The sequence below is a fragment of the Calypte anna genome, chromosome 1, assembly GCF_003957555.1.
Source record: "Calypte anna isolate BGI_N300 chromosome 1, bCalAnn1_v1.p, whole genome shotgun sequence".
Lineage (NCBI taxonomy): Eukaryota > Metazoa > Chordata > Aves > Apodiformes > Trochilidae > Calypte > Calypte anna.
The window spans coordinates 51784933-51798397 of record NC_044244.1 but is presented as its reverse complement, the minus strand read 5'-3'; the positions used below and the strand labels follow the sequence as shown (position 1 = coordinate 51798397).

The window sequence follows — 13465 nt, the reverse complement described above, 5'->3', positions numbered from 1 at the left end:
GGCAGGGCCACCTTGTTACCTGCTGCAATCTGCAGCTCTGCAGAACAGCACGCAGGTCACATCCCCTGTGTCATATGGAAACTGGGAGGTTACCATGGCAACAGCAAGCCTCAATCACAAAATTTAAGTGATTTTCAGTGTTTTATCTGTCTGAAGCTGCTTCATTAGTTCTGAAACCTGTTTGATGCAAAGGCCCTCTCCAGCCACCCAGCAGAGGACTGACACAGAATCATTACTTGAGAACTGAAAATTACTCCTGCTGCTTTTTGATTTCACACAACCACATCTTCGTGGAGCCTTCCTCTGCCCCCAGCACCTTTGCTCTGCAAAACCAGCAACAGCTTCTTCTGCCACTACAGGAGCTCTGCTGAGCCAGATATGCTGATGAAATTGAGCTTTACTTGCTTTGACACTCTGCTTTGAAAGAGCACCTGCAGCATGAGTACCAGGCTTGAGGCAGGTATGTTGGAAACAAGAGGCAGCACTGATTTCTTTAAAATATTTATTTTTTGGTCTGAGCGCACACAGGCCACAGGACACAAGACTGTTCCACACATTAAGCTGTCTCCTCTTTTGCAATACGATCTTTCTTGAGTGGTCCCTGAAACAAAGAACAGACTGTGAAGAGCGGCATGAAGACCACATCACTTTGCAACTACAGCACTAAGTTCTTCTCCTCGAGGCACACAGAAAATAACACAGAAAAGCACTGATGATGCTGCAGCCTGCTGCACATCCCCAGGTTTCAGGGAAAGCTGAACTCAGCCAAGCCACATGGCTCACAATGGGTGACTTCAGATGCAAGGTAAGAAATGCTGGTGCCACCTTGTGGGGAAGCTCCTGAACAGCATCTTAGCAGCAGAACTGCTCTGACTGGAGACAAGGACCTCACACCTAAGATTCCCAGACTGCTTTCTCCAGGAGTGACAACATGCAGGCACCATCCAGAGCTGATCTCAGAAGAGAGCCACTCCCCACGGGTCCCAGATACTGCTCCTTGTTTGTTCCACACCTCAATGAATGACTTGTGCCCAAACTGTGCACCACCAACCCCCTCCCTTACTGTGGTTACAGCCAAGCTGGTAAAGTGAACCATCTCAAGTAGGCTGTGGGGGGGAGGTTTAGGCTAGGAGTTAGGAAACATTTTTTCACTGAGAGCGCAGACAGGCATTGGAATGGCCTGCCAGGACAGTGGTGGAGTCGACATCCCTGGTGGCATTTAAAAGGCATTTGGACCTGGTCCTTAAGGATATGGTTTAGAAGTTAATTATGGTGTTGGTCAAAGGTTGGACTGGATGACCTTGGACATCTCTTTCAACGTAAGTATTCTGTGATTCTGTGACTAAAGCTACACACTGTATAAATGCTGATCCTGGGGTAGTCCCTAGGTCAAGCTACCAACAGCTGTTAGCTGAAAGGCAATAGGTAAGCAATACAAATACACCCTTACCATGAAAGCCTTCTTCTCTTCAGCTGTCTGGAAGCGGCCATGACCGAATTTGGAAGTTGTGTCAATGAACTTCAAGTCAATCTTCTCCAGGGCCCGGCGCTTGGTCTGCACAAGCAGGGACTACAAGAGAGATGCCAGATCAGTGTGCAGCAGCACACTTTCAAACCTGCCAGTATGCTGGCTACTTCTTATCACCTCCCACAGATTACACCTCCTAAGCCACTATGACATCATGCTTTTGCTGCTTACATGTGCAAGAAACTCTGCAACAAGCCAACAGTCTTCTTGGCTTTTCTTTCTGTCTGCCTACATGAATCCCCTCGGCAGCAGGCAACAATACCTGTGCCAGACACAATGCAGCCAACCCAAGCTGTCCCAGCCCGTGTGGCAGCAAGCTGCTCTACTCACCTTGCGCAGGGTCAGGACCCTCTTCTTGGTCCCAACAACACAGCCTTTCAGCATGATGAAGTCATTGGTCACCTCACCATAGTGGACAAAGCCTCCCTGAGAAAGGAGAGATCAGCAGTCTATATAAAGCAGGACCAGTAATCTGCCTGCACTGAGGTTCTCAAAACACTTCTGGGTCTTGGCCATTCCCACATTCTCCGGCGTTGTATTTCACTGTCCAAGTTTCCTGATACAGCAATTCACTTACTGCTGTTAAAATGAGACCAACAGCACAGCAAAACCTGGTCTCCCTGTTAAGTTATTCCTTATTTACAAGTATCACCTCCAAGTTTTAACATCTCTCTATACTACTGCCACACATCAAATGCAATTACCAAGTTATACAAGTCAACACTGAGAATGACTAAGCAACACCACCTCCCACAGCATTTAAGTTTTTCTTCAAGATTTTCTCATTCAACTCATACCAGGCCCATTTGAAGACTACAGCTCACAAACTGATTCTCTCCACAGAGCTGCAAAAACTTACCAGAGGATTAATACTCTTGTCAGACAAGTCATAATCAGTTGATGCGTTGTTTTTGATCAGCTTTCCATCCTTGATTTGGTAACCCTGGCCAATCTTGTAGATCTAAAAACATCAAGAATTGCTACTTAGTAGAAGATGGGAGAAAGGGCCTTTCATCAGTCCAAATTCAAAGAATTCTACAGAGCTGGAGAAAAACATCTGTTGTGTTTTGAAAACACGTGGCCATACATGAATTCTATGGGTAACAACACAATGAGGGTTACTGTCCCCAAGATGACATGCAGACTGAAACATGTAAAGCAAAACTCTCCGCTCTATTTAACGTCACCCAGCAAGTGACCTGGGCCAACTCGTGTTTCTTCTCAGCAGTTCCAAGACACAAACCTTTTTATTGATTTCAGTCCGATGGTGATAGCCCTTCTGACCAGCCCGGGCCACAGAGAAGGCCACACGGGCAGGGTGCCAGGCACCGATACAGGCCACTTTGCGCAGACCCCTGTGAGTCTTGCGGGGCAGCTTTTTGGTGTGCCAGCGGCTGGTAACACCTGAAAGAGAGAAAAAAAACCTAAAGTGTCAGCTGAGGGGTCACCGATCATTTGACTAGAGTTTACACCACCTTCCAAGCTGCTGTCCCCAGGCAACAAAAGGGAAGCCCAGATCCAGCACCCCAGGAATTAACAACATTTCCTGGTGAAACATCCTGCCCCAGCATGGCTCACACTCCCTCCCCAGCTGTCCCTAGGTTGTGTTCTCAGAAGGAAGGCAGCATGGAACGACTCCTCATGGATGTCAGGCGCCGTGCCCAGCGCTCATTCCATGGTCTCATCATTGAACCGTGACAGCAGTTATGGTTTTTACCTTCTCAGCTCTTGGACCACACCCTTGTGGAAACTCAAGGCCAGGACCTGTCCCTTGAGCACAAAGAGAAGAACTTCTACGTGCTTACCTTTATATCCCTTGCCCTTGGTGACTCCAATAACATCTATCATCTCATCCTGGCCAAAAACAGATGACACAGGCACCTGCTGTTCCAGCTTCTCCCGGGCCCAATCCACCTTCTCAGCAACAGTACCACCATTCACCTGGATCTCCATCAGGTGAGACTTCTTCTGTCTCAGAGGAAGTAAACGCATCTAGGAAAGAAAAAAACATGAGAATTATCTCCTGCTCTTCCATGATGGACCTACTAATTACACCAGCAATCTTTTAGTCCTGGTCTAACCTGGCTTTTTTTCAAACAGATTTTTTTCCCAAATTATAAAAATTCCACATACTGAAATAAAAGGCCCTATGCTAACGAGAAAGGCTATGCCACCAACAAAAAAACAGAATAAACCAGTGCTTTTGACCCCACAGCCACCAGCTGAACTCCATTCAGAACAAGAGATAACAAGGGGCAATGGTTTCAAGCTGCAAGACATTTGGACTGGGCATAAGCCCTATCACACGGGCTGCGAGGCAGTTCAACAGGTTGCCTAGTGGAGTTGTGGCTGCCCCCTCCCTGGAATTGTTGAAGGTCAGGTTGGATGGGGCTTGGAGCAACCTGGTGTGTCGGGGGGTGGTGTCCCTTTCCATGGCAGGGGGGTTGGAACTGGTTGATCTTTAAGGTCCCTTCCAACCCAAACCAATCTAGTCCTGCAGCACAGGACTAGGAGATACTGTTACTACTACACTGGACACTTTTGGATGGGGTCACATTTAGTTATTTCTGCTGCTTTTAGCACAGAGAGACTTCTATGAGTGTTAAGGGCAGCTGCAATCCTACCTTTGCTGTCCAGTACAAGATACAAATTCTAGTGAAATTAGTCATGTCATAACAAGACATCTTACTGCACTTACAGCCAACTGGAAGATTTATCTGCATCTCCCAGAGAAGTCCAGCATGCTCTGCTAAGGCAGACACCACCACACCACTCAGTAGTACCCCTCCTCCAGCTGAGAACAGAAGCCACTAAAAGCCTGAGTGTTCGCAGACCCTATAGAAACAACCTGGAACTATGGTGACCACACAAAATGCACTTAGGCGTTCAGCTGGTTTTCATTTGTAGCTGGAAGTAGTAGAGCCCAGGCCAACATGGAATCAACAGAGGGCTGATTCCATGAAGCTCCTACTGTGGTTCAGTCTCTACCAGACACTGCTTCAGAGGCTAGCCAGCAGTTGCTCCTCAAGCATCCTGAGCACACACTTTCATACAGAATGAAGACTACTAATACTTGTAATGTGGGCAGAAGCCTCCTTACAGTGACAGATCAAGTTTTATGCTTGTTCCCTTAGCAGTTTCCACTCTACACCTCAATCCTGCAGACACTTACCTGAGTGTGGGCCATGACTCTAATAACCTGGCAGTACTTCTTCATGCTGTTGAAATCTTTCTCCAACTGCTTCTTGCCCTCCTCATCTTGCCATTTCTTGCAGTATTTGGTGAAGGCCTTCTTCTTGGACTTGTGCCTTCAGGAGCAGAGCACAGACAAGGTTTGGCTAAGCCCTTCATCAGTCCCCTGGGAAGTGGGGATGAGCGGAAGGAGCTGCCACCTCAGCTTGTTTCGGCTCATTGCCAGCTTCTAAGGACTCTTTTCCACCGGCAAGCGGAGCCCGGAGCTCATCAGACAGAGGCAAAGTTGCCAGAGCTGAGCGGAGCTGCCGTGAATTCCAAAGCACATTTAATAATCACAGTACAGAAGACAAAAGACTGTAGAGAGATGCCAAACAATAACAGAAAAAAACAGATCTTTAAAGCAATTGTCACATGACTGCTATGTGCTTCAGAGGACTGCAATTTCCCCCTCACAAGCCCAAGCCCGACAGTGAGGTTGTTATTTTAACACCCTTGAGATCGTTTATTGCTCTGCTCTGACATCCTCTCAGCCTGCAGAGTTCATTACCAGGCTGCAAGCTCTAGACAAGCTGGAGCCTCCATCAGGTAAATGCGCATACTTTGAATCACAACAGTGCCTGGAAACAGTAATCAGAAGTAACAATATCTTCCCCTTTCCTGAGAAAACAGGGCTACAGTCAGGGTTCGACACTCAACAACAAACACCAGAGGCGTTTTCCTTATGTCCGCCCGTCGAAGTATCATCACTTGTAGCCTGCTCAGGAGATCCCGGGCAAAAACTAGGGATCACCAGCCCCACACGCCAAGGGAGACATCACCTTCCTAGAACCATTCCTACAGCCTATCCCATTATTATGCCAGTTCATCAAGGACACACCCCTAATAGCTAAAAAGCCTCTTCAAAAAGCTGTCCTTGTGTAATCTACAACCCAACAGAAAAAAACAAAACAACCCAACTGTGAGGTTGCATGAACAAGTAGAATCCCTGCTCTCTTCTTACCAGTTCTTGTAGAAGCGACGCTTGCACTCATCACTGATGTGCTCAGCAAACACCGTCTTGAAGCTGCGGAGACCACGAGGAGTCTGCACGTAGCCCACGATGCCCACAATGACCATGGGCGGGGTCTCCACTATGGTCACTGCCTCAACCACCTCCTTCTTGTTCACCTCTGGATGAGGACAGAAAGACAGCACAGCAGTTAACACCAGTAACAGCTGTTAAATGCCACCTGTTCCTTCTCCCTCACAAATCCTTCACCTGAAAGGTTACACCACTCAACCTTTTCACAGGCAAAGATGATGGTTGGTAAAACAACCAATTATAAGTCATAATTTAAAGCCTCGGAAAAATATGAGGCTGGGTCAGTGAGGAGTACAAAGCTTGACAGACAAAATGGATGGTGGTAACACAACTGGATTCAGGACTCCACAAGCCAGCAAAAAAAATCCCTAAAGCAATTTTACTTATGTCTGTCCATTGAGAACTCATGAAGAGTAGCCTGGCACAGTACAACTAGATCAAGCCATCAAGTCGCTGCACATCTCAGACAGGACCATTAACAAAACAGCCACTGCCAGAATTTAAAGTTCTGCAGGCAGGAAATCACTCTCTTTTGAAGTGGGAGGTGCGTTATACTCCACCCACTTAAGGACTGTGAATGGGGTGGAGTCAAGCCAGGAGTGAACTCCAGAGCTACTAAAACACAGCTGATCTTTTAACATTTATACAGAAAACTGTCTCCTCTAAGAAGAGGAACACCTACTGGATCCAGGTCTGTCGACTTCACGGACAATGTGGGTCATGCCAGCTTTGTACCCCAAGAAGGCAGTGAGATGGACAGGCTTGCTGGGGTCATCTTTGGGAAAGCTCTTCACCTTGCCCCTGTGCCTGCTGCTGCGCTTGCGGGGCAGGAAGCCCAGAGACCCGTGTCTGGGAGCTGAGAACTTGCGGTGAGACTAGAGAGGGGAAAATAAACACTTAGTGCTTGCTTCTATCACTTATATCCACTCAAAAGTCAAGGCCAATTCTCTTCTTGCCTTGAAACAACGTTACAAACACATGGCATTTTGCATTCGAGAAGCATCAGCTGTCTGGGTTCTGAATTCCCCATATGCTTTAGGAATGTAACGCTCATGCTACAACTTTGACAATCCCAGATGTCCTGAAGGCACCCCCCAAATAAAGTTAATTTTAAGAAACCAAGTCACTCTAGCAAAAGGAACCACACAAACTGCAGCTTGGCCTCAGCATACCACCAGAATTTATATGCACCCCAGAAGCCTAGAAATTACACAACACAAGTAACTTTATAATTATTTCAGTATGTGTTGGTAGCACTGTGAAAATAAGCATTATAGAAAAATTTCATCCTGCAATACTGCAGAAAAACAGTATTTTAACATCCATCTTTGAGTCAGTCACACTGAGTAGAAATGCAGTCTATGTGTTTAGCTCCCAGCTCTGCAGCCTGAGCCACATGAGGCTGGGTTCTACCGCAGGAATACACAGCTCAACAAAAAATTACCCTTCCAATCTCACACCCAAGTTTAAGGAAAATATTGCACAGCTAAACACGGTGCTAACACGATTGATGCAAAAAAAATACTGAATACATGTTGCCTCCAACGAAGTCTACCGGTCTCGGTAAGGATGGTTTTGTTAGAACTAGACCTCGTGGCGGGGTCCAGAGCAACCTAATTCAGACACTAAGATAAAGCTGCGAGCTACCAGCAAAATGCTTCCTCATCGGATTAACAGTCAGTCAGACAAGAAACTTGACCCTACAGACGAAACGCGGTGAACTCTGTCACTAAACGGACTGCTCCGGCTGCTCGCAGCCCCCAGCGCGGCCTCACTTCCCCACTCCCCCACAAAACACCCACGCCTCACCACGACCACGCTCCTTTATACCCGAGTGCCCGGTCACACCCACAGCGCTATCGCACACCCCCTGTAACAACCCCCTGCTTCTAAAAACAGGAACCCTAAATCCCGACGCGAAGAAAACCACCGCCCGCGGCTCCCCGTCCCCCAGGCCCCCATCACCCTTGTGGACCAAGCAGGCCCAGCCAGCGTCCCCAGGGCAAGGCCTCTCCCGCCCACGTCCCCTGCCGCGGCCCAGCCCTGAAATAAGCCCCGCGTCGCCTCCGGTAGTGCCTCGGCGGCGGGGGGAGTGGGGCCCGGCGGCCGCCGAAGACGGGATGGCGTTGATACCCATGGGATGGCGCGACCGGGCCCGGATGGTGCCAGCAGTACCCACCATCTTGTCCCAGCGCCGGGCCGGAAGGGGCGGGCAGAGCTGTGCGCGCAGTTTTTATATCTGCCCCGCCCCCCGCGGTGACGTGTGGCGCAGGTGCGTTCCGCGCGCCGGTCTCGCGAGAGGTGGGGCGGGGCGGCGGGGCGGCGGCGGGGCGGTGGCGCCGTGCGCTACGGGAGCGTAGCGGGTCCAAAAAGGGGTGGTGGTGGTGGTCCGCGATCTGCCGAGGTGGGAGGGGAAAAAATGTTGTGTGTATAATAGCAGTGCTCGTAGCGAGAGGGCAGAGCGGGCACGGTGGTACTAGCGCTGATAAAAAGCACAAGGGAGGGGAGGAACGTAATAAATAGCTCCTTACATAAGTTACCATAGAATTGTTTTGGTTGGGAAAGATCTTTCTGATCACGTCCATCCCTTAGAATCATAGAATCATAGAATTGGCTGGGTTGGAAGGGACCTCAGAGATCATCGAGTCCAACCCTTGAACCACCGTTGCGGTTGCTAGACCATGGCACTGAGTGCCACATCCAGTCTCTTTTTAAATATCTCCAGGGACGGAGAATCCACTACTTCCCTGGGCAGCCCATTCCAATGCCGGATCACTCTCTCCGTAAAGAAATTCTTTCTAATATCTAACCCAAACTTCCCCTGGCACAACTTAAGACCGTGCCCTCTTGCCTTGTTGAAAGTCGTCTGGCAAAAGAGCCCAACCCCCACCTGGCTACCCCCTCCTTTCAGGGAGTTGTAGAGAGCGATGAGGTCTCCCCTGAGCCTCCTCTTCTCCAGGCTGAACAGCCCCAGCTCCCTCAGCCTCTCCTCATAGGGTCTGTGCTCGACCCTTATCCCACCGCTGCCAAGCCCACCCTAAAACGCGTCCCTCAGCACCGCATCTACACGGCTTTTAAACACCTCCAGGGATGGCGACTCCACCACCTCCCTGGGCAGCCTCTTCCAGTGCCTGACAACCCTTTCAGTGAAGGAATTGTTCCTAATATCCAATCAAAAACTCCCCCGGCACAACTGGAGGACATTTCCTCCCCTTCTACTGCTTGTTACTGGGGACGAGGGGCCAGCCCCTCCCTCGCTACAAACTCCTGTCAGATACTTGTAGAGAGCAGTAAGGTCTTCCCCCAGACCCCTTTTCTGCAGATTAAACTGCCTCTCTCAGACACTCCTCATGAGGCTGGGGCTCTGGATCCTTCACTGGCTTCGTTTCTCTTCTCTGGACACCCTCCATCACCTTGTAATAATTTACATATAAAGTTATATTTGTTCATTTAACCTGTGTAACTTTGTTTATAAAATAGAAGTATTAAACTGCAAAGTTATGTGCCAAAAACATTGTGTGACTGTGACAAATTGTAATAACTTATGTTTGTTCGTTTAACCTCAGTGGAAAATTTTTAGTGTATTTACTTATAAAGGCAAAATAGAAGTAGTGAAAGAAGATAAGGATGTTAACTGCAGAATGTACTTTAGAGAGAAAAAGTGTGTTGTGACAAAATGCTGTGTAATCATGTTTAAACGTTCCTATAGACAACCTTTGTTGAAAGGGGTTAACCAAAACACAGGCTGTGGTTGCATAAGAAGAATTAGTGTAGAAAGGGGTTAACCAAACACAAGATGTGTCTGTATAAGAAGAATTAGTATTGTCAGCTGTGTCTGCTCAAGAAGAATTAGTATCCTCGACAGATTTCGAGCTTTCCCAGCAACAAGGGGCTCACACGGCCATAAAGGACTATAAATACCTAAGAAACTTTAAGGAAGTTGTGCTGTCTTGTCGGAGCAGAGACTCCCGAGCACCCAGCGCTGTTTTTGCTTGTTGTCGCTTGCTAATAAATTCTAATTGGTTTTTTTAATTGGCGTGTCCTGGTCAATTTTTAGGACCCCTAATTTATAATAACCTCAATGTCCCACTTGAAGTGAGGGGCCCAGAACTGAACACAGTGCTCAAGGTGTGGCCTCAGCTGTGCCAAGTCCAGGAGAAGAATCACTGCCCCAGTCCTGCTGGCCACACTGTTCCTGATACAGGCCAGGATGCCCTTGGCCTTCTTGGCCACCTGGGCACACTGCTGGCTCATGTTCAGAGAGCCGTCAAACAATACCCCCAGGTCCTTTTCCACTAGACATCACATCATGCAAATCTATGGTGTTCAGGTGTCATTGTTCAGATAAAAATATCACAAAGCATGTCCCACTCCCATTCTTCTCCTAGAATACGCTAGATATTTCCTTTCCATGAAAATAATGTAAGCTGGCAGTTACTATAAGCTGGGAGTGAGTACCTGCCCTGGAAGAGCATCCCGACACAGCATTCACCTGGTTTTATTAAATAGCTCTGAAGTTTGCAGAAGTTGCAAGTTTGCAGAAGATGTTAACCAATGTGAAAAAAAAAAGAATAAGCAAGGAAGAAAAAACACCTTCTAAATTAGAAAGATAAAATAAATCTTGCTGCTAACATTGCCACCCGTTACTTTTTCGTGTATCTCAAAACATAAAAAACCATCAAATAACTTTTTGTGTTCTTCAGGAGCTGTATCCTGCTGTGTATCCCCGCAGTGCTTGGTACAGTGCAGCTCCAACCTCAATCAGGGCCTCTGTGTGCTACTGGTGAATTAATAATAAACAATAAAGCCAATGTGGATGCTAAAGTTATGCTGTGAAAAAGGAATTGAAAATAAGACTTGCTGTGGAACCTGTCTGGAGCTGTTGTTGTTCACACTATTGTTTGTCTTGCTCCATTTACTGCTGTTCTGGAACATGGATCAGCCCCACCAGGACCAGCTGTGTTTCTGGAAGATGTTGATGACCTCGGCTCAGGTAGAAAACTCTTCTTTTTGGCATATGGGCAGGGTCAGCAAAGAGGACACAAGCACCCAAATGAAGAAGTTAGTTTATCTTCACTGATGTTTTCAGTGATGCAATAACCACTAAAGAGGGGTACAACAAAACTAAAATGCCATGGCAAAACACAGCAATGCATCTAATCAATACTACACAAACACAGAGATAAGGATTAAGAAAAATGTGTCACCAGCTGCCACAATTCTTTAGCATCACCCAGGTCTGCAGTTGCTGGGGAATCCCAGCTGCAGCAAGGATCTGGAGAGCCCTTCCCAGCAACTGGGAAATCCTACACAGTACATCCACTCGTAGGTGAGGTCTCCAAAGTTTGCTGCAAGAGGGCCCAGCTTTTATAATATCAAATTTCAGCAGGTCAGAATTAGTTGCATTTTTCTTTTTGTGAACACCCCCAACCAACCTAGACAAGGGCTTGGCCAGGGCCAGAGCACAGTTAGTAAGGTTCCCTAGAATATCTCGTCTAGATATTTTATTAGAATTTCTCTAAAACATCTGGATTCCTTAAAATGTCTGGACACTTTATCAGCATAAGCAGGTTTTTTTTTGGTGGTCAATTGCACACAGTCATGGAGAGTTACAAGCTGACACAAAGCTCATTATAAAATACAGTACAGAGTAATACAAATACCATTGATTACAAAATACAGAATTACAGGGTTCATCTGGAGGTCAGTTCTGGGTTGGGTTTACTGTCCAAGCCCTAACACTTCTACTTGCCAATGCAGGAGTTCTCTTCCAGTCCAATGCTGGATCTCTTCAGGGGAAAGCAGAGCCAAGGTGAAACCTGAATAGGGAAGGAGCTGGGGTACAGGAGATAAATTATTCATCTCTGTTGATGCCTGGCAATTGGATAGGACCCAGCTGAAGAAGCTTAAGAAGCTCCCTCAGACTTCCCTGGATTGGAAACTGTGCAAATGCCCTTGTGGGATAACTGATGCAATGCACAGCTCTGGATTAAATATACCCTGAAACATGTCTGGTCCTCACCCAGAATTTCTGCACATCCTGACAGAGGAGGGTGAAGCAGGACCATCCCAAAGTACCACAAGTGGACCCACATCTAAGGGGCAGGAGAGGGAAATAGCATCACAGCTCCCCTCTTTGCCCAGCTACCTACCCAGTGGGTCTGGCCTGGCCAAAGACCATGTGAGGAGGTGTCAAGAAAGCCATGCTGTGAGACACAGTCCCTCACAGGACCACCACGAGATGATGTATGGACAGACACCCTCTTTTCCTCACGAGATGCCCACCTGGTTTTTCACATTGCTGAAGACACGGGACACACACCAAGGCTTCATCCAGCCCATGCTCCAGCAGATGTTGGAGTGTCACATCAGCTGAGGTAACACAGGCTGAACCCAGGCTTTGGATATCTGGCATGGCATCAGGCATCCAGCCGGCTAGTAAACCTAAGAGCCCAGCCATCCCTGATGATGGCCACACCCTGCTACCTACAGCACCTCTCTGGGGTGAGGATGCAGGACACAAGCAAAGCAAGGAAGCCAGTGAAGCCACCAGAGGGCTGAGATGGTGTATGTCTCACAGGGTCATCTGTGAAAAAGAAACAAACTGCTGAGTAATGAAATCCACCCCCACCACATCCAGAAGCTGAATAAATTGAGAGTAAGTAGATAATTTTGTGTTATTGTAAATAACAGAGTCCTTAATCCACAGCTACCCGTAGTACAAACCCAAAGACACAAACCCAAGGCCATGCCAGATCTGGGTATGCTGATGCTCCCCACACATGGAGTTTGCCCTCAGGATCTCCTGGGCCTTACAGAGAAGCATGTGTTTGACAGACACAACATGGCAGGGAGATGCAGTACCCACAGGGATGACTCCCACCCTGCCTCCTCCCTCCCTGTGAGGGATCTTGACACAGTATGGAAGCCATCCAAATTCCCATCACACATGCTGACCTGTAACACACGATGTAAGTGCTGCACATTACAGTTCTATCGAGTTACTGCAGGCATTAATTAAACAGTTCAAGCAACCTACAGAGCCAAATCCTGCTGCCAGCTGCGCAGGTATAACACAGCTAAGCCATTCGGCAAGGGGAAGCTGGATACTCAGGTAGCATGAAATAATGGAGGGCATACCCAAGGTTAAACACACTTTAATCAGCTCCCAGAGACCTTTCACTTTCCCATCCCAACACTGGACCCTGTAGGTTAAGTAAAATTCAACACTGGAAGCTTTGCTGGAGGGGATACATGTGGAAACCAGCATGAAGAAGCCCATATAGACCAAGAGGTGCTTTGTTTGGAGAATGTTTCATTGCCTGCCCTAACCTGGCAGTCAGTGTGAAGGGAACCAGTATGAAATGGAGGGCTGAGAGTCCAGCCATGTTGGCTGCAGCTTACCTTCCCAAAACAGAACTGCCACATCCCTGGAAATTCAAGGCCAGGTTGGATGGGGCTCTGTGCAACATCATCTAATGGAAGGTGTTCCTGCCCATGGCAGGAGGGTTGGAACTAGATGATTTAAGGCCTCTTTCACCTCAAACCATTTTATGATTCTATAGCTGGATGTGATGGGGCACAGTCCCCCCCCCACACCTCAAATGTGCCCCTCTGAAGATGCCTCACAAAGGATGAGGTACAGCTGTTCACTTTTTAGG

At 47.8% G+C, this 13465-nt stretch overlaps 1 protein-coding gene and 1 non-coding gene across 2 annotated transcripts; both read right to left on the bottom strand.

The window, feature by feature from the left end:
• Positions 1–485: 485 nt before the first annotated feature.
• RPL3 (ribosomal protein L3) lies at positions 486–8016 on the bottom strand. Its single transcript, XM_008496210.2, has 10 exons — positions 7984–8016; positions 6487–6679; positions 5724–5892; positions 4701–4836; positions 3334–3520; positions 2772–2932; positions 2388–2489; positions 1859–1954; positions 1451–1570; positions 486–601 (listed from the first exon to the last, which is right to left on the bottom strand). The coding sequence occupies exons 1-10, from the start codon at positions 7984–7986 to the stop codon at positions 557–559; spliced, it is 1212 nt and encodes a 403-aa protein (XP_008494432.1). The 5' UTR covers positions 7987–8016; the 3' UTR covers positions 486–556.
• On the bottom strand, positions 3132–3224 carry LOC115600506. The gene has a single exon (XR_003989029.1). It is a non-coding gene; the product is annotated as a small nucleolar RNA U83B (small nucleolar RNA).
• Positions 8017–13465: the final 5449 nt, after the last annotated feature.